This window comes from Epinephelus fuscoguttatus, linkage group LG3, assembly GCF_011397635.1.
Source record: "Epinephelus fuscoguttatus linkage group LG3, E.fuscoguttatus.final_Chr_v1".
In the NCBI taxonomy this organism is placed as follows: Eukaryota; Metazoa; Chordata; class Actinopteri; order Perciformes; family Serranidae; genus Epinephelus; species Epinephelus fuscoguttatus.
This window is the reverse complement of record NC_064754.1, coordinates 4,183,352-4,201,974: the sequence shown is the minus strand read 5'-3', so window position 1 is coordinate 4,201,974 and position 18,623 is coordinate 4,183,352. Positions and strand designations below refer to the sequence as shown.

Here is an 18,623-nt window from a genome sequence, read left to right as displayed (position 1 = left end):
TAGAAACATTTTAGTGCCCTGTTTAGCTGTAATAGTAAGAGTTTTGTGAACAGGAAGTGGGCGCCATACTGTTTTGTGCACAGTGAAAACAGAGGCCGAAGAGACCGAGATCAAATGGTAATACTAAGCAGCGCTGGTTAAGCATGAACCAATATTCTGTTACTGAGTCGCCTGTTTCTCCCCTAAAATGTCTTCAGAAATGTGTTTTAGCTGACTGTTAAGCTGTAAGAGCTCGAGATCGCTTCTTGCCTGCTGGCTGGCATCGTTTCAAACGGACATGTTTGCAAACGTCACCCACCTGTGGGAGCATTTATTGGTCTTACGTGGTGCTGTGCATTCTGGTAGTTGTAGGTTTTCTCTCTCTTGAGCAAAAGCATCCTTTTTGGGATTGTTGTCTTTGGTGAAAGGATGAGGGAGCTCACTCAAATCAACGGTGATGAGATCTCCATCAGGTGTTTTGATAAAGGTAACGTTAGCCTGTGCACTTTTCTACCTGTGTGTGACAGGAGGAGACTGCTGAAGACGGCTAACACCAGCGTTTGAAGTCATTTTTGTGTTCTAGTGTGGACAGCGATGTGTATATATATTTTTTGGGGGGGGGCTTTTGCCTTTAATTGGACAGATATTAACAGGCTGCATGTTGCGGCAAAGGGCCGCAAGCCAGAATTGAACCCGCAGCCACTGCAGCAAGGACATAGCCTTTCTACGTGGGGCACATGCTCTACCCACTGAGTCACCGTGCACCCTGTGTGGACAGAGAGATTTAATGTACAACATAGGTCATGTGGACGGAATTCTTTTCTAGAATAAGGGCGCAATATCTGTCTTTAAATCATCTATACACATGTAGACAGGGTCTAAGTGTAATTGAGTCGAGACACCCGAGTGACACCTGACTGACCTGAACCGTCCTCTTGAAGATCGCAGTGTTGTGGTGAGTGAAGACATTAACTTGAGTGTGATGTTTTTGTCCTGCAGGTCACCTGGACGCCCTGTTGAGAGGTCTGGTTCTGGGGAAGCTGGGGAAGGCAGGACACAAACCTACACTGGAGGAGGCCCGACGGAGATTCAGGGACCACGTGGAGGGCAAGCAGGTCCTGCCTGCAGACCTCCGGAGCCCGGTGAGCACAATGAAACACTAACCGTGATCCTGAAGTGTTATGTAACAGCCTTCATACGCAACATGGTTTGTTTGTGGTTAGTAATAAAAAATAGAATAACGGGGAAGGCACTCAGAAAGCACAGACCTCCGCTGAGGCCAAATGCCCTATCTCGCAGTGTTAATGAAAGTGAAAAATAATTTGTGTGTCCGCCCCGTATTTCAGATCTGCTCCAAAATTTAACAGATTCTTCCTTGGCCCATGCAACACTCTCTAATTATTTTCTATATTCCTGCTGACAAATAAACTGAACCGAACACATAACCTTCTTGTCAGAGGTAATAATTAACTTTATATATGTAGCGCTTTTGTTAACGAGGCTACAGAGTCCTTTACAGACCAAAAATAAAAGCAGCACGGGCATCATAAAACATGGGGGGATAAGATAAAGTAAAAGATATAAATTTAATAGCAAGAGTGGGATAATAAAACCCTGCAACATATTAAATATTTATAAGTGCTCCTATATAAGACTTAAACCCCAAACCGTTTCAAAAGATATGACTGAAACCCTCTTTATTTAATGTAACTGAATTCTTTGTTGACTTTAGAATTTAAGCTGCTTTTAACATCAAACGTGATTTTATTGGCTTTTCTGTGACGTGATCTGAGTGACCAGCTGCAGCAGCTAACATGCAGTGAGTTGTCTGATACTGCAGTGCACCTGATGTTACAACAACAGTATACCATGACACGTCTTTATTACTGATTTATAGTGGTTACACCACCTGGCCAAAGTCCACATCGCTCCTCATACTGTGTCTCATTTATATTTATTATTTTGGGATTAGTATATTTTTTGTATAATGTCGCAAAGGGCTCAGATTGGAGTAACATTTTGACTGTGTATTTGTGTTTTGGGTTCCAGGTGTATTTAACAGTTCTGAAGCATGGAGACAGCACCACGTTGGACACAATGCTGAAGGTAAGACGACAGCTAACACGTAAGACTGTAGGGCTGCCCCTTTAAGAATTTTCCTAGTTGTCATTACGGTCCATCAGTGGACTAGTCTCCTGCATGTTTCTGATATGAATGTAATGATTAAATGATATATTTTGGTGGTTTGAGTTGAAGGCGTGAGAAAGAATAGTATCAGTAACATTGTTAACACTGTGCTACATTACAGAGAAATACAAACCGTACTAATGAACCTTCATTAATATAGGCCTATATTTTATCTCCAAGTGCACGTCACACACTGAGCGAGCCACCTGTTAATGACGCTGTGGGCTAATGGGCATGTAGCTACTTCCATGTTTCACATGATACGTCATGTTTGTAGTCGACCAATGAAGATGAGTTTACATATCACCTTGGGTTCGTCCTTCACCTTCTCAAAATGATCCCACACTTTGGATTTCCTGCCCGACATGTTATTAACTAGCCTGTGGAATAACCGCAGGTACCAGCCCTGGAGATTAACCTGACTCCTGTCTGACTGCTGAGCGTGGACACTTCCTGTGTCTGTCCTTTCAAATTAAACTCCCACATGGTCCAGTCACATAGGTTTGGATTTATATTGACAAGGTGCAGCTCCTAGTAGAGTGTCACTTTTGTTTTTATGTTTTTTCCTGCAGCGACCAAGCGACCAATGAAATCTTGCTGACTAATGACCTTTCTGGTCGACGGACATTTGGTCGACTATTAGAGGGCCGCCCTATACAACTAAAACATTTACATTATTCTCAATGATTAAATTTCACAGTTATCTTCCTAAAAGAAGTGATTGTTTTCACATAACCAGATTTATTCTCTCATATTCTGTGCTCTTCTTTCACTCTTATGTTCTCCACTGATCTATTTGATTCTTTCTTACATGTCTGTTTTCTTTATCTGTGTCACTTAACCTTTTAGCTCCACAAACAAGCAGACATGCAGGAAGAGAAGAACCGCATCGAGCGAGTGCTGGGCGCCATCTCTGCCCCTGACCTCATCCAGAAAGTCCTCAACTTCGCCCTCTCGGTATGCACGACCATCTTCACTGCATGTTTGAAAAGTTCTGCTTTTGTTTCTCGAGGTGACGGAGGAAATGAAAGAAGTGTAATTTCAAGTGTGCTGTTTTACACCAGCATGATTATAATCGTGTATTTTGGAGGAAAATCTGACCCAGTTTCTGTGTTTTATTTATTTGGACTTTGAGTCAGTTTATTATTCAGTGCTGGTTTGTGGTTTAATGATTACACTCACACTGTAAGAAACAATGAGGCACTGACTACAGCAGCACACTTTATGATTTTTCAGTTCAATGTCCAAGTTGTCTGACAGGATTCCCCGCCAGCTGGTGAGACGATCTAAGCTGCAGCAGCTGAGTGCAACACCTCAGCTAACCTCTGCTAACTTATCTCTGGTTCTTCTCCCCGACAGGAAGAGGTTCGTCCCCAGGACACGGTGTCAGTAATCGGGGGCGTGGCAGGAAGCAGTAAACAAGGCCGGAAAGCTGCGTGGAAGTTTGTTAAGGACAACTGGGAGGAGCTTTACAACCGCTACCAGGGCGGCTTCCTCATATCACGGCTCATCAAGGTAAAAACGCCTACTGCTTCTTTATGAGGTCATGAGTTAATGTGTCAGTGTGAGATTAAGTTCTTTACCCCCGTCCCCAACTCATAACCTCACATTTATTCTGCTCGGTGTACGTTAATGTTTTAGGTTCAGGTTTGTTCATTTTGCATATGAACTTAAGTGTCTGTTTTTGTTTGAGTTTTTTAATCAGCTCACATGTTTTTCATCCACGTGTCTCTTCAGCTCACAGTTGATGGATTTGCTATCGACAAAATGGCTGCTGAAGTGAAGGTGAGATCGCTTCACTTGTATTCTGCATTTTTGAAGATTTATTCCTGAAAGTTGATTTGTGCTTTTGAGAAGAAGAAAAAATTAAATAATGTTTTGATAACTCATGTATATAAAACAATCCATGCTGCTGTATTTTCAGGAACAGATTTTAAAGTTGAAACCGATTTCAATCAGCTGAATTGTTTTAGGAAGAATCATTACTCCTTTGCAAAACGGTATCAAGCTATTTTGACCACTAGGGGGCAGAATGACCATATCATAAGCTACTGTCTGCATATCAAGTCCTACTTTCTCACCCAGGCAACACAGTAGCATTGATCAGAGGCATGTTTCTGTGCACCTGATGAAATAATAATAATGAACTTATTCGAAAGCACTGTCAGTCCTTACAACTTGGTGCAGGTGAATGAATACTTAACTTTACTTTACTCTTGCCACAACACAAAACTACTGCATGTCAAAATAGCGCTGAATGCAAGTTTAACAGGAAACCAGGATCTGATAACAGGACAGGACAGGTCAAGTGCATTACCGTCATTATTTGGCATTATTTGCCTCTTTATGTGATAGTTGACAGTGTAGAGACAGACAGGAGGTTTAAACAGAGCTCAGGGTGGAATCAAACTGTGGGTATTGTGTTTATATGATATGCATCACAAGCATTAGGCCTTAATGCTGTGATTATCAGTCACACTGTGGTTATCTTTTATATGAAGTCTGGTATGTCAAAAAAAATAAGAATAAAATAAGAATATACTCTGCGATACAGACGCCACCACACATCTAATATGGGTCATAGGTGACAATTCAGAGAGATCATATATGTGTGAAAAGGGAAAAATACTCCTCCTGTCTTTGACTAGAGATCAGCACCTTTTCTTAAACCGCCCTCTCTGTGTGTTTGTGTCCCTGCAGAGTTTCTTTGAGAGTCACCCGGCGCCGGCAGCCGAGCGTACGGTGCAGCAGTGCTGTGAGAACATCCTCCTCAACGCCGCCTGGCTGAAGCGCGACGCAGACGACATCTCTCAGTATCTACTGCAGCGCAAGGCGCCCCCCGTCTGAGCCACAGCCCCCCTCCTGCCGCCTCCTCCAGCCCCCTCCCCCCCTCCCTCCAGCGCGGACCTCCCAGCATCATAGCTGCCTCGGCCCCCCCACTCACTACAGACCAGAGCGGGAGACCAGAGCGTACTTACAGCAGGCTTCATTTCTCTAAAGAAACTGTATGAAACAAGAAGGCAACGCCAAGAATTTAACAAAGTGTTGGAAACACAAAGAGACTCTTTCTACGTTAACAAAGCAAATTCATTTTAGTCAGACCAGGAATGTAGTTTTACCCCCATTCTGCCCTCGAGCAGACAGCACTTCAACATGTAACGTTCTAAAAACCGGCACTCAGTGAAGTCGCAGAAACACCACGTCCCTTGACATGATCGCTAACGCACTCTGCATCACCTGCCCCGTATGCACACCCTCATCCATCTCTGCGTCGTAGCTGAGAAAACTGTGAATCCCCCCTCCCTCCCTCATCCTCCCTCTTTTTTTCCTGCTGCCACTCGTTTTGAATGCATGAAGTGTGATTTTCTGCATTTGCTGCTTTGTTTACTTCTGTTTGTTTTCTGTACAAACAATTTATTAGATTTTTTTTTTTTTCTTAGTTTGTTTCATTTTTTTTCTCCACTCCTCCGTTAGTTATTCATGCCCTCTCCCTCCTCCTTCTCTTTCGGGCGTTGTGATTGGGTGAAAGCAGAAGGCACCTGGGCAGAATGGGGTTAATAACAGTAGTGTGTGTGTTGTAGTTTCCAACAGCACTGATTCTCCATTTGCTAATAAACGGTTAGGACGAGGCGAGCAGCGCTAGCATGGTACTACATTGTAAACTGTATAATGCAAGCAATTTTTTCTTTCTTTTTTTTTTTTGCGGACGATGTTCCTTTTTAAGATAATTCAATGGAAAAGTTCATGGTTACCTGTTTTCACAACCCCCATCCGAAACCCCCTCGAGCTCTGTACAGTCAGAGTTTGTATAGTTTGAATCATCAGCAAACATATTTAAACTCCCCCGTTTCTTTATCTGCCACCCCCAATGAAGTGAAGATATCGGCGTGTTTTATAAAACATAAGATGCAGTGATTTATTTAAATGTTGAGATAATCTTATATTCTGAGGAGAGAGTAAAAAAAAAAAAAAAAAAAGGATCACAACACTACTCTTCGGGGCCTTTTTCATTCTGAAGTAACATCAGGAAACGCCTCTCAATAGGGTTGCGAGTCCAGCGAGGCCCGCTCCAGACTTTGTGGACAGATCGACTTCACTCCACTGTCAATCTTGGAAGCCTTAAATTGGTCCAACTGGTTTGCAGTAAATATTTAACACTGAAGTGGTGATACTAGGTGGTTTCCACACAACGTCAAATGTATCTAATGTGACAGATTATGCAGACTTGTTGAACGAGTATATCTATATAGAATTTACAATTTGATGTGGTTTTTGAAAACATACCGACCGAGTCATCCAACCTGTTGTCGAGACTCTTTCACCCCCGCTCCTGGAACATTTGTTGTTGTTTTTCTTTTTTGTTTGTTTTCTTTTCTTTTCTTTTCTTTTTTTTTTGTTTAAAACTACAGTTGGTGTTCATTAAAGTGAAAAAAGGATTATAAAAACAAAAGATGTGAAATTAGTACAAGTTGATTTTAATGAGTGAGGTGTGAGTGTGCGTGCCTGGAAACAGATTTGTAACTTATTTTGTATTATCTCACACGTTGACACGAGGGAGGAGATGATCATATTGGATTACAAATGGATGACGCAGCACTGAAACTGATGTGTGTGTGTGTGTGTGTGTGTGTGTGTGTGTGTGTGTATATATATACATATATATATATATATATATAAAACAGCTGAATTACACCTAATGAGAATAAAATTGGTTACAGATCGACGTAAATGATTACAGAGAGAAAATTCACATGTCTACACGTTTTGGTTTCATGAAGTAGTCCAAGCAGCGTTTGGCTTTGAGTTGATCGTGCAGAGATGTTTAATGTTTTCTTGTCTGTTTTTTCTAATGAATCCAAATCTAGTTCAACATGTGGGATGTCTTTGTGGCTCTGACTTTAAGGAGAGGAGAATCTGGACAGCTTTGACTTCAGTGATGCCAAGGCTAACGTAAATGTGCAGTCCAATAAAGCAACACTTGATGATACAGTTATCTGTCACTACGAGACATTTCTCAGGTCTATCTCTGATGTAATGACCTAAAACCTGCTATTTTTGGTTTTAGCCTAGAACCAACTTTTCCGAAATGCCCCGAACAGTTCAAAATTAGGCGCTGAAACGGGAACGGAACCAGTTGCATGTTGGTGGAAAGGGGGTATAAGAGACATGGGTGTATTAAGTACCTTTCCCACTGCACAAAAAAACCACTAAGACCTGCTAGTATCTGGCTTTGTAATCTAATGGGAAAGGTCACAATCAGCATTCACACTCAGGTCAAATGACCCTGCAGTAGTCACGGTAATCAATTCTAGCTCCGATCAGCATTGATGGAAACACAACACCCAGGTGAAGGTGTTAATTTTGGCTCCTGTACTGGCAAGATGCAATGACATGCCACCACAAGCTACTGTCTGTCTTCGCCCAAGCAGCACTCAAACATCATGCCAAACTAGTCTGCACCGAGACTGAAAGAAAGAAGTAACCAACATAACATTTTCACTGACCTCCACGCTGCTTTCTACTGTTGACTAACCTGTTTTCTGGCCTGCCTCTGATGTCAAATGTGACGCACAAAAAGGCATACTCGTCTGCTGCAGATCCATGTACACAGCTCTGGTTTACTGGCAGTGGGACAGGAGTCTAGCGCCTATTTTTAGCAAGTTTATCCAGGTTTAAAAACCCACATACATGCAGTAATTTTGGTAGAAAAGGGTTGTTACTGAACAGGCCTCTGCGTTAACTTTAGACATCATGTCAATAACAGAGCCCTTCAAAGAAACTGAAGGAATTTGAAGACGTCACAAGAAAGAAACCATCACGATAGTCAGTGAGTGTCTCTATCTCCTACAGGACTTTAGATGTGCTTATAGTGCTCCATGAAGTGTGGGCCCTCTGACTCTGTGGGGAGAAACAACAGCATGTTGTACCTGCTCTCTGAGGGGTGGGGGGGCCCATTGTGTCATAATCCATCCATGCTAAGAGGTCCCAAAGGCCGCAGGTTGTCTGTGTGGCAGCTACTTTGTACTAACTCAGCAATTGCAAATCAAAATAAATGATGGAAGAGAGACTAAACAACATGCACTGAAGCTCCTGGGCTTGTAGGTGAAGTGGGGACACTGGGAGTTTGTCAGCACCTTCACCTCGAGGCCACCAGGAGGCTCTGCAGCTTCTACATTTTACTTCATCTGAGGGCCATGTGTCAGACTCTATTATTTCAAAATATTACAATATATTGGGGCCATTTTTGCCCTCTTTGTCTGATATCAAAATGTGGATAGCTGATGGTAAATGTGAACATTTGTGGATAACATGTTCGTGTGTGGATCTGAAACAGGGATGCTGCAATTAGATGGTCTGCAATGACCCAAAAATGTGCTTTTATCACCTTTAATACTGTTTTCAGTTGATGTTACGCTTACATTGTACATCCCTAAACAAATGTGTCTCATCAGTTTATATTACTACATAATGAAAGCCTGGAGCGGGGCTGTGGGAATCTACTACACCACTGCAGACTCCAGTTAGGATTCCTCGTTGTAGGGTTTGTTCTGATTTCTATGGGATTATTGCTTTAGTTTATGAGGGTTGTCCTTTAAATTTTGTAAAAGACAAAAGGTCCCAAACCCTGAGTAATGCTGGAAGTAGTACTCAGATTCTTTACTTGAGTAAAAGTAGCAGTTTCAGACCATTAAAAATACAAATTTAAGCATCAAAATATGTTCAAAGTAACAAAAGTTAAAGTACTCCCTGTGCAGAATGGCCCCTCTCAGAATCATATATTATTGGATTGTAATATTTGGTTAATTCATGTGTTAATCACTGCAATGTTGTAGCTGGTAAGCATGGACCTAAAATCTACTTTATTAACTGCTGGGTAGCTTAATCTGTAATAATTTATCTCTTGATATTATTTTCTGTTATTAATCTTAGTCTGCAAAGTAACTAGAGTTATCAATAAATCCAGTGGAGTCAAAAGTACAGTATTTCCTTCTGAGATGTAGTGGAGTAGTAGTAGTAGTAGTATAAAGTAACATGAGATGGAAATACTCGAGTACAGGTGCCTCAAAATTATATTTAAGAACGTCACTTGGGTAAATGTACTTAGTTATTTTCCACCACTGTCCCATTGCATAATATTAAATTATCCTTGCTTTAGAATTTTTGTTGGTCGTTAAGTTCAGTCTTTTAGTAGATTTGTCATTTGAAAATAAATAAATAAATAAATAAATAAATAAATAAATAAAAACTCACCATTGTTACGTTTAATTGGATTCTGGTAGGTGCAGTTACCAGGTTTGACCAGCAGGGCGGCGCCAGTGGCGTCAGCTGTCGGTGTGTCAGACGAAAAGGAAGTGAAGAAGTGAACTTTGTTTCCAGCAGGTTGCTGTGTTAGGACGAAGATGCTGGTTAGGAAATGACAGCTATGTAAGTAAACAAGGGGGTGTGTTAAATTACCACTTAACACATGTTTAATAATCGATTCGTGACGTAATTTATCAAGTTTGGCGTTATTCGGCTGCGTCCGTTTTTTGGAAACTTGTGCGGATTTAGCTCTAACTGAACAAGCTAGTTAGCAACGTTAGCTGCCACGCTGCTAACGTTAACTGTGTGATAAGAAGCTAACCTAGTTAAATAAGTACGTAGCTTGCTGTTTGATCAGGCTAGCATTGTTTCTGCTAAGTACAATGTAAGCTAGCGTTAAACTGTATGTTTCCAAATATGTATTGAACGTTACAAGAGCACGTATTTTTGTGTTTTAATTAATGTCACATAGTTGGGTTGTAAAGGTTGTAACTGCTGACAGGTGTCGTCGGTAGCAGGTTCGCATTAAAGTCAAACGCAGCTTCAAGTTATCTAGACTTATCTGTGTATTTATACAATCAAGGGCCATTAATATTAAATTTCTCACCCGTACGTGGTCTCAAAGACATGAAGCTGAATGTCAAAGGGAATATGAGGGTTGTGCCGCATGTTAATAACCGTTTAAACCTGTCTTTCCTTCGTATTAAAGGTCAGACTCTTCTGTAGGTTTCAGACCGAGCTGTTTATTTATAGCTCTGCTGATGGTCAGTGGTTTCTTTATAGACTGTCCTGAGAGGGCAGCTCAGGTTAATGTGTTTTACTCTATAGCAGGAAACATACAGGCAGTGGTGGACGGAGTATTCATGTCCTTTACTGAAGTGCAAGTACTGATAACACGCTGAAAACACTCCATTACAAGTAAAAGTCCTTGTAACACCCAGTAACATAATAATTTCTTGAAAGTGTAATAAAATTTGCACTTAAGTTGATGGAACATTTAATAAAACACAACAATGTAATAAAATATCCTGAGTGATATTAACATTTTACCGTAATAACCTTAATATACCTTGCCACACAAGGCAAAGTGGTACAAACTTTGCCTGATCAGGACATAAATTACCAGGAGTGTAAAAAGTACATAGAATAAAAGTGTTAAAAAAGTGTTGCAGCAGTGTTTCTCAGGCTGTCTTGGTCAGGCCCTGCTTTTAAACTAGAAAATCTGTGATTCAACTCACCCTCATTGTAATCCATCAGGGTGCAGTTGGGTAAAAGTCAAAAAAGTTTCCACTGATGTATTAAGGTTAACTTTTTTGCCTAATTTTAAATTTGATTTGAAAAACTTTTTGAATGCAGAATTATAAGATAAGGTGAAGCAAGCAAAGCTCTTCATGCAATAAGAATCACTGCTGACTCAGATGAAAAAGAACATTTTATGGAGATTGAACCGACTGTTTTAACTTCATCGCTAACTTGTGTAACGTTAGCCATCTTTTGCAGCTTTTGTCTTCTTCTGATTGTGTGACCAGGTTCGTTCCTTTAATTTGATGCTTTGCCTGTTGTAAAATTCAAATTCTACATGACGCCTTGAGTTAACATTTCCAAAACATGAAATGAGTGTCAGATGATAGTGTTGTCAGTAGGCTAACATGATGTTAACAGTAATATAAATTTTGTGTACCTGTACACTTTACATTTCCAAGAAAAAAGCCTACTTTTTAGAAAGTTTATTACATTACATCATCAGTTTTGAAACCAACAAAGGCCCACATGAAAAGTTTTAAGCCTTTGTTATTGGTAAAAAAGCAAACAGTTTTATAATATCATTTTTTGCCGATATGTCGATACATAACAACTCATTTGGCCTACAACCAATACTGATATCAGTATATCCATATATTACAGAAAATTAAACACCTCTATTCCCCGAATTCTCTGACTGAATATACCTTGTTTTTCTGTATGTGTGCACTCTGGTTTATGTTTATTTTATATGTATTTTCATTCATGTACTTATGTAACACCCTGGTTTAAGAGCACGTATTTGTGTTTGCATTGTGTATTGGTATTATTTCATTGTCTGTTAATACGCATTTATAAAGAATGTTTTCTTTAAAATTTGAAAAGCCCTAAGGAAAATAATAACTCGCAGCCTTTTGTTTTCTAAGCGTGTTGTTTTACGTTGTGGTGGTTTAAGAAATTTGTAAAACAGATGTAGAAACTTGTTTTTAATGCAAGAAGACCTGCAGTGGTCGAAACATGTTGGCTCTTTTATTGATTTAGCCACTATGATAAAGGCTTTTTAATACTTCCTTCCTCGTTTTCTATATTTCTGGAGTCCCTGGGTTGCCTCTTTGTGTATGCTGTTGTTTCCCGTTCGCTCAAGGTTTTGATCTATGTTTGATTACACAAAGCAACTAGTCGTCTGTGTTAACCAGGTCGTAATGATTCACTGCACAGGCATGCATTGCTCTGAACATCATTCATATCATTTGTGTGCTCAGATCAGTCATTCAGGAAGTTAAAATAACGTCAGACAAACTGCAGTAATTTGTTTGGACTACATCATGCATGTTGTATAAGTCACAGGTAAAGCTACCAATGATTAACAAAAGTGCTGTCTCTAAACGTTTAGTCTTACCGTGGATATACTGTGTATCTCCTAACTCTGTGGTGACAGGTCAGAGGTTTGTTGTTTTTTACTGAAATGTACTGGTTTTTAACCTGTTTGGCGGATGTGAAAACCAATCAAACAGGATATAAACTTGCTGCTTTACTCTGTTATATATCGTTTTAAACTGAAGAGCCTCTTAGGCCTGATGGTGAGCAAAATAACCAAATGGAGGGCGCCATTTTTCACTGATATCAGATATTTTATATACGAAGAAACAGTTGGCGGGATAATTGTCATATTATTTTTACCATAGTGTTTTCTGTCTATGTTTGGCTGCTTTATAATGCTTCTTGTCCTCTCATCAGGCTGTCTGGTGTCGTCCAGGCGGTGACTGATTGACAGATGCCTTCATCATGATGCTGAGCTGCAGCGCCCTGGTCGTCGCCCTCCTGCTGTCCCAGGCCAGAGGCTTCCTGAGCTCTGAGGAAGACAACGTCCCCGAGGAGTGGGTGCTGCTTCATGTGGTTCAGGGCCACATAGGGGCCGGAAACTACAGCTACCTGCGCCTCAACCACGATGGCCGAATCATCCTGCACATGCAAAGCCTCAAGGGGGACGCGGACCTCTACGTGTCGGATAAAACCCTGCGCCCGAGCTTCGACACCTACAAGCTGCAGTCGGCCACCTGTGGCCAGGATGTGGTGGTGGTGCCAGGGGACTTCACGAGGCCTGTGGGCATCGGCATTTACGGCCACCCATCTCACAAGGAGAGCGAGTTTGAAATGCGGGTGTTTTACGATCAGACGGTTCCTCAGGACCCGTTCGATAAGGGCTCATATGATTCAGAAGAAGGACGTAAGAAAAAGAAATCCCCTCAGGCAGCAGAGGAGGACTTTCAGGAAGAGGAGTCAATCTTTTGGACAATTCTAATCGGACTTTTGAAGATTATACTTGAGATTTTGTTTTGAAAATGGTGTCCGTCATAGCTGCTGTGACACGGGGAGATTCTTCTTTTTTTTTTTTTTTGGGCTCTGTCAGTGTTGATCCATTGAAGATGATTTATTTTCTTTCATTCTGTAAGGATGAGAAAATGTTGCACCAAACTCCTGTGAGAATCCTGGTATTTTTAACAGTTCTTTTCCTTGTGATCAAACATACATACTTGATTAAAAAAAACAGTAAAAATCAGTTTTATGAGAAGTTGCAAGTTAAAACTGAATTCACCAGTGAAGTCTGATTTAAAGTCTGTATGTTTGGTGATGAGCAAATGAACATGAGCCTGTCGGGTTTCACAGATTTTGCTTTGGTGTCCTCTCATACAGAGACAGACTCAAGCATATTTAAGTGAAACATAGTTACATAGGCCTAAATTTCTGTATTGAACCGCAGTTCAACCAAAAGGGCAAAATGGGAATATTTCTGGAGTCTTAAAGGATAGGTTTGGGTTTTTCAAGTTTTATCTTGAATGCAACACACACGTCGCACGTAAATCGAAAGTCATGGGTACTGTTATCGTTCCTCCTGTCCATACTGGTGGCGTAGTGAACCTCTCTGATCCTCAAAGTCCTCGTTTAGGGCTCGGCATGCTTCAAATTAACGACGTCTAAGGGCAGAAGTGTTAACACCTGTTTCAAAGGTAGGATAAAAAGCCTGCTGTCATAGCATTGTTTTTGCCTTCAATCTGATCACGCAGCCTCCCTGATCTCGCTTCAAGAACTCTGTCTTTTGTGTGTCTTGATGTGATAAATCATAGGAGCAAAGATAACATTGTGCGCTTTTAGACTCTCCTTGAAGGCATTAACAATTATAGATCCGATTGATCACATGAAATGTGACTTTAGTAGCTGTGTGACGAGTGGAAAAAATAGATCTTGAGTAGTTTAAATCTTCTATTTTCTCTCCTCTGGCCAATGGCTGTGTAAACGTACGAGTGAGGGTCTGACTGTTTTAGAAAAATAGTTTGACACATCTTAACAACTGGGTTTTGGGAGAAAAACCAGTGTATTTGTGGCCCAGTGTGAGCGGGGCTCTCTAGTCCAGAGTGAATTAATTTTAGCTCATTTGCAGAACTTTTTCCTCCTTCATCAGACATTTCAGTTTGTGGAGATGATTTAAAACTAAGCTGTCAGTCTGTGGAGTGTCTAATGCTCTCTTGTTGTCTAACTCCGACTGCTAAAGCCTCAGACAAACTCAAAATACATTTTTGAACTGTTTTATTACATGCTATCTTACATAGAAACGCACAGACAGCTCCAACGGCACACTGTGGCCACAATAATTAAACGTCTGACAGAGATTCAGAGCACATGACATACACAGAAATATGAAGAAGTATAAAGGCTAAGCTGTAACTATGTGTTAGAAAACGCTCAGTCCCGTTACAGTCAACAGTGATGCAACATGTCAATATCTGGAGAGACAGAAGGAAAAGTAAAAAAATGTCAGTTAGCCAGTTCAGATTATTGCCGTCTATCTTTCATTTTAAGACAAAGAAGGACGTCCCAAGTTTTAGAAATCAGAGTGCAGGCTGTGGATCGCTTCACGGCCACTGAGAACAGGAGGAACTCTTTTGATATGCTCAAGACATGACGAGAGTGTTGTGTTGAGTTGGACTTAAAATCCAAACCAGTCCTTTAATTTAATCATAAATGAAGTTCAGCATCAGACAGAGGTCACTGTTGTGGCTGACTCCCACCTCTCAGCCTGTGAATGAATGAAACCGCTTGTCTTAACGCTGCATATCAACAATTGAATTTAAAAAAAACGACAACTTAGCAATACAGTCATTTTCAGCTATTTGGGATAAACATGAGGTTTCCTACAGAACAGGTTTATTTCCCTGGCGACACATTATATCATCTCATGTTATTACTGGATATGCTGGGAGATCTGAAATGTTTGTAACGGTAAAAGGATGATGGCTTTGTGTTCTACGACACTGACGACATTTAATTTATTGGGAGGTCAGTGAGGGTTGAGATGCTGCTGAATGTGCCGTCATAATTCATTGTTTTAATTCAGGATTATTTCCTTAATTTAGACTTCAAATGGGAACATTAAGGTACTGCTACCAACCTGTTAACATTAGTAGCAACTTTTCATTTGGTTTTATCACTTTGTTTTGTTCGCTTTTTTTTTTGCCTGTTGGACAAGCTCCTGATTTAAAAACATCACCTCCTGCGTTCGGAGTTCAGTTATGAGTAAACTTGCTACCACTGAGCAGAAATGTTCAACAGTGCCTTCAAGATATCGGTCCTCTGCAGGGGGAACAGACGAGCAGTTTTCCTGTTTCCAGAGATCAGGTTTCTAAATAAAGCAGTTGTTTTGCAGACTGTTAAAGTCTTTTGTCTCGTGGATCTTTGTGTCAGGAACTGGACATTAGATGATGAACCTCATTAACCACAAGGTTGATGGTTTGATGATTAATTGCTAATTTATATATATTAACACTGATCAGCCAAAACACTAAAACCACTGACAGGTGAAGTGATTAACTTTGATTATGTTGTTCCAATGCATTGTTCAGCTGGGAAACCTTTGGTTCTGGCATTCATGTGGATACCACCTGACATGTTCCACCCACTCAAACACTGCAGCTTTATGGCAATGCCCCCCCCCCCCCAGCATGATAATGCACCATGCCACACTGCAAACATCGCTCAGCAATGGCCCAAGGACTGTGACGAAGACCTCAAAGTGTCAACCGGGCCTCCAAATTCCCCACATCCCAATCTGAATGAGCATCTGTGGCACGTGCCATTAACCCACCTCACAACCCACTGGTGCCAGACACCGCAGGACACTCCCAGAGATCCTGTGTCCATGCCTCGACAGGTCAGAGCCAAGTCCAATCCAAGGAGGCCCCATCTTGGATTAGGGGTACATCTGGGGTACCGGCACATCACAAGAATCCTTGAGCAGATTGGGACCTGGGAAATGTAGAAGCCAGGTCGACGCCTTGAGCTTTTTGTCACACTCCACACGCCATTTCTGCATTTATTTGGTCGATAACCGATACCAATATCAATATATCCACTTTTATCCCCACCTAATTTTAGTGATCATCAAATCTGTGGTGGAATAAACGTCATATTATACATGCATACTCTTATTGTGACGGCCCACCAGCAGATGGAGACATGAAATACAATACTTTTAAATGTAATTTTCAATCATTTTTCAAAATAAGATAAATACGTTGACAGATTCTTATAGTTAATTTTAAAGCCAATATCGGCTGATACCGATGACGTGCCGATAATAACGTGCATCCCTAACATATGAAATAATAAACCCCCCTCTCACAGAGCTGACGGTGTCCTCCTCAAGCTCGGGTGCTCTACCAGAGTCCTGGGAGTTTGAGGGTTCTGTGCAGAACCTTAGCTGTTCTTAGGACTGCACTCTTCTGGACAGAGACCTCAGATGTTGTACCTGGAATCTGCTGGAGCCACTCTCCCAGTTTGGGGATCACAGCCCCTAGTGCTCCCATTACCACTGGCACCACTGTTGCCTTTACTCCTCACGTCTTGCCTAGCTCCTCGTCGAGCTTCTTGTGTTCCTTCTTCCTGATGTTGCTTACATGTATCACCACTGCCTTCGTCTTTTGTTTGTCCATCAACACAGTGTCCAATTGGTTGGATCTTAGCTCGGTCCTTCTCAGCCACCTTAGCAGGTGTCTTCCATTGTGACCTTGGGACTTCCGGCCCATACTCAGTGCAGATGTTCGTGCACACTGGTGTTCCATGTACGCTCTTCCTGCCTGCGTCTGACACCCTGCTGTTATGTGCTGAACTGTCTCAGGGGCCCCTCTGCACAGACTGCACCTGGGGTCCTGTCTGCTGTGGTCGACCCCTGCTTCTATTGATCTCATACTGTCTGTTCCTGTGCTGCCATGATTGGTGCTTCTGTGCTGTCTTTCAGTCGGGCCTTTTCCCGCCACTGGTAGGACTTCTTTAACCTCTCGGTGGTACATGCCGTGCAGTGGCCATATATGTGTTTAATCAGTTAATCCTTTTCTATACTTTTCAACTTGTCTTCAGGTGTGACATTGGTCTTTTTTGTAATGCAAGCTTAGTTTTTCACAACAAGAAAACGTTCTCATACGCAGTTGTGTAAAGCTACGTAAGTACTGTACTCAAGCATTTCCATTTTACACAACCTCTGCTTCTGCTCAACTACATCTCAGGAACAAATGTAGTTTTTACTCGACTACATTCATCTGACAACTTTAAGTTTCTGAGAAGATTCATCTTATTAATACAAAATATAAATCATCTATGATGTATTATTATAGATTGAGCAACTGAGCAGTACATCAAGTCATTAAAATGAGCACCACATTTACCACCTGCAACATTATAGCGATGAACACATCAATGCATTATTAATTTTAATCCATTAATATAATATTCTGAGAGGTTGAGTTTTGCATAATGACTTTTTTTTTGGTATTTTAATGTCAATATGTGTGTAGTTTTACCAAAGTAAGGCTTTGAATGCAGGATTTTACTTGTAATATTGCTACTTTTTTTTTAATTGAAAGATTTAAGTACTTTTTCCACCACACGCGATTTTATAAAATTAAAAACTGGTAAAAACAGAATAAATAAAAATCAGTCATCTGCAAAAAGCTGAAGTTTTATTATTTACAGATTTAAACCCGGTCAACATGTGGGCTCATTTCAATAGAAACAGTCCAAAGAGTCACCTTCAACATTTGTTTACATATTTATATTAACTGAAAACAAACAGTCTGTGTGTGAGACAGTCCACTCTTCATCATCCTCTTCATCATGAGAGTCTGGGGGCCAGCTCGATGCTGTTGATCCTCAGCACCGTCTGCGGCTGGATGATGATCTTCTTGCGCTGGTACCGGTGTCTCTTCCAGAACTTCATGTGCACTTTGGGCCAGGACTCGGTCTTCTCGATGACGGTGGCCTCGACCCGGACCAGGTCCTTCCCCAGCAGAGGCCTGCCCAGCAGGGTGAAGTCCTCCGCCCCGACCAGCAGCACCTTCTCCAGGCGGATCCGCTCCCCGCACTCCGCCTCGATGTGGTTCTCGATCAGGATCAGGTCCTCGACGGTGACCTTCCACTGGCGGCTGGCGAAGTGCACCACGGCGAACAGGCGGCCGAAGTCCTGCTGCTGGATCCGCTGGTTCACGGTGCTCACCACGGCGGCGTGCCGGCTCCGCTCCTCCTCCTCCGATACCGGGATCACCTGCTCCGGCCACGGTGGACTAGACAGGGAGGTGCGGGGCAGCAGGTCCCCGCTCACGGAGCTCTGTGTCCGGACAGCAGCTGGAGACAGGAGAGGTTGTCTGGGTAACAACCTGCAGCATGTCCTCCACAATCCTGCTCCCCTGCTCAGCGCCATCTTGACAGGAAATGCTTTGATTCGCACCGCGCATGCGTGACATCTCGGCGTCACCTTACAGTCACCTGACTTTTAGTGCATTCAAAGACCTTTTCCCAGTGCAGGAAAAAATAAACACATTTCTTCACTCAAGTCAAAGTTGAATTTGGTGTGATCCTGGAAAACA

General features: G+C 41.7%; 3 protein-coding genes across 3 annotated transcripts in view; 2 read left to right on the top strand and 1 right to left on the bottom strand.

Moving 5' to 3' along the window:
- Window positions 1-7,153, top strand: part of npepps (aminopeptidase puromycin sensitive) — a 33,087-nt gene extending 25,934 nt beyond the window's left edge. Inside the window, exons 18-23 of the mRNA XM_049571018.1 lie at window positions 979-1,121; window positions 2,029-2,085; window positions 3,016-3,123; window positions 3,526-3,681; window positions 3,904-3,951; window positions 4,867-7,153. Of these exons, the coding sequence (XP_049426975.1) occupies window positions 979-1,121; window positions 2,029-2,085; window positions 3,016-3,123; window positions 3,526-3,681; window positions 3,904-3,951; window positions 4,867-5,013 (659 nt within the window). The 3' untranslated portion in view covers window positions 5,014-7,153. The remainder of the gene's footprint in view (window positions 1-978; window positions 1,122-2,028; window positions 2,086-3,015; window positions 3,124-3,525; window positions 3,682-3,903; window positions 3,952-4,866) is intronic.
- A 2,328-nt stretch (window positions 7,154-9,481) lies between these two features.
- On the top strand, window positions 9,482-15,414 carry lg3h6orf120 (linkage group 3 C6orf120 homolog). Its single transcript, XM_049571035.1, has 2 exons — window positions 9,482-9,591; window positions 12,448-15,414. Exon 2 carries the CDS (start codon window positions 12,496-12,498, stop codon window positions 13,048-13,050), a length of 555 nt encoding a protein of 184 aa, XP_049426992.1. The 5' UTR covers window positions 9,482-9,591; window positions 12,448-12,495; the 3' UTR covers window positions 13,051-15,414.
- Window positions 15,415-17,705: 2,291 nt separating this feature from the next.
- mrpl21 (mitochondrial ribosomal protein L21) lies at window positions 17,706-18,477 on the bottom strand. The gene has a single exon (XM_049571034.1). It carries the CDS (start codon window positions 18,455-18,457, stop codon window positions 17,873-17,875), a length of 585 nt encoding a protein of 194 aa, XP_049426991.1. The 5' UTR covers window positions 18,458-18,477; the 3' UTR covers window positions 17,706-17,872.
- Between the last annotated feature and the right edge of the window lie 146 nt (window positions 18,478-18,623).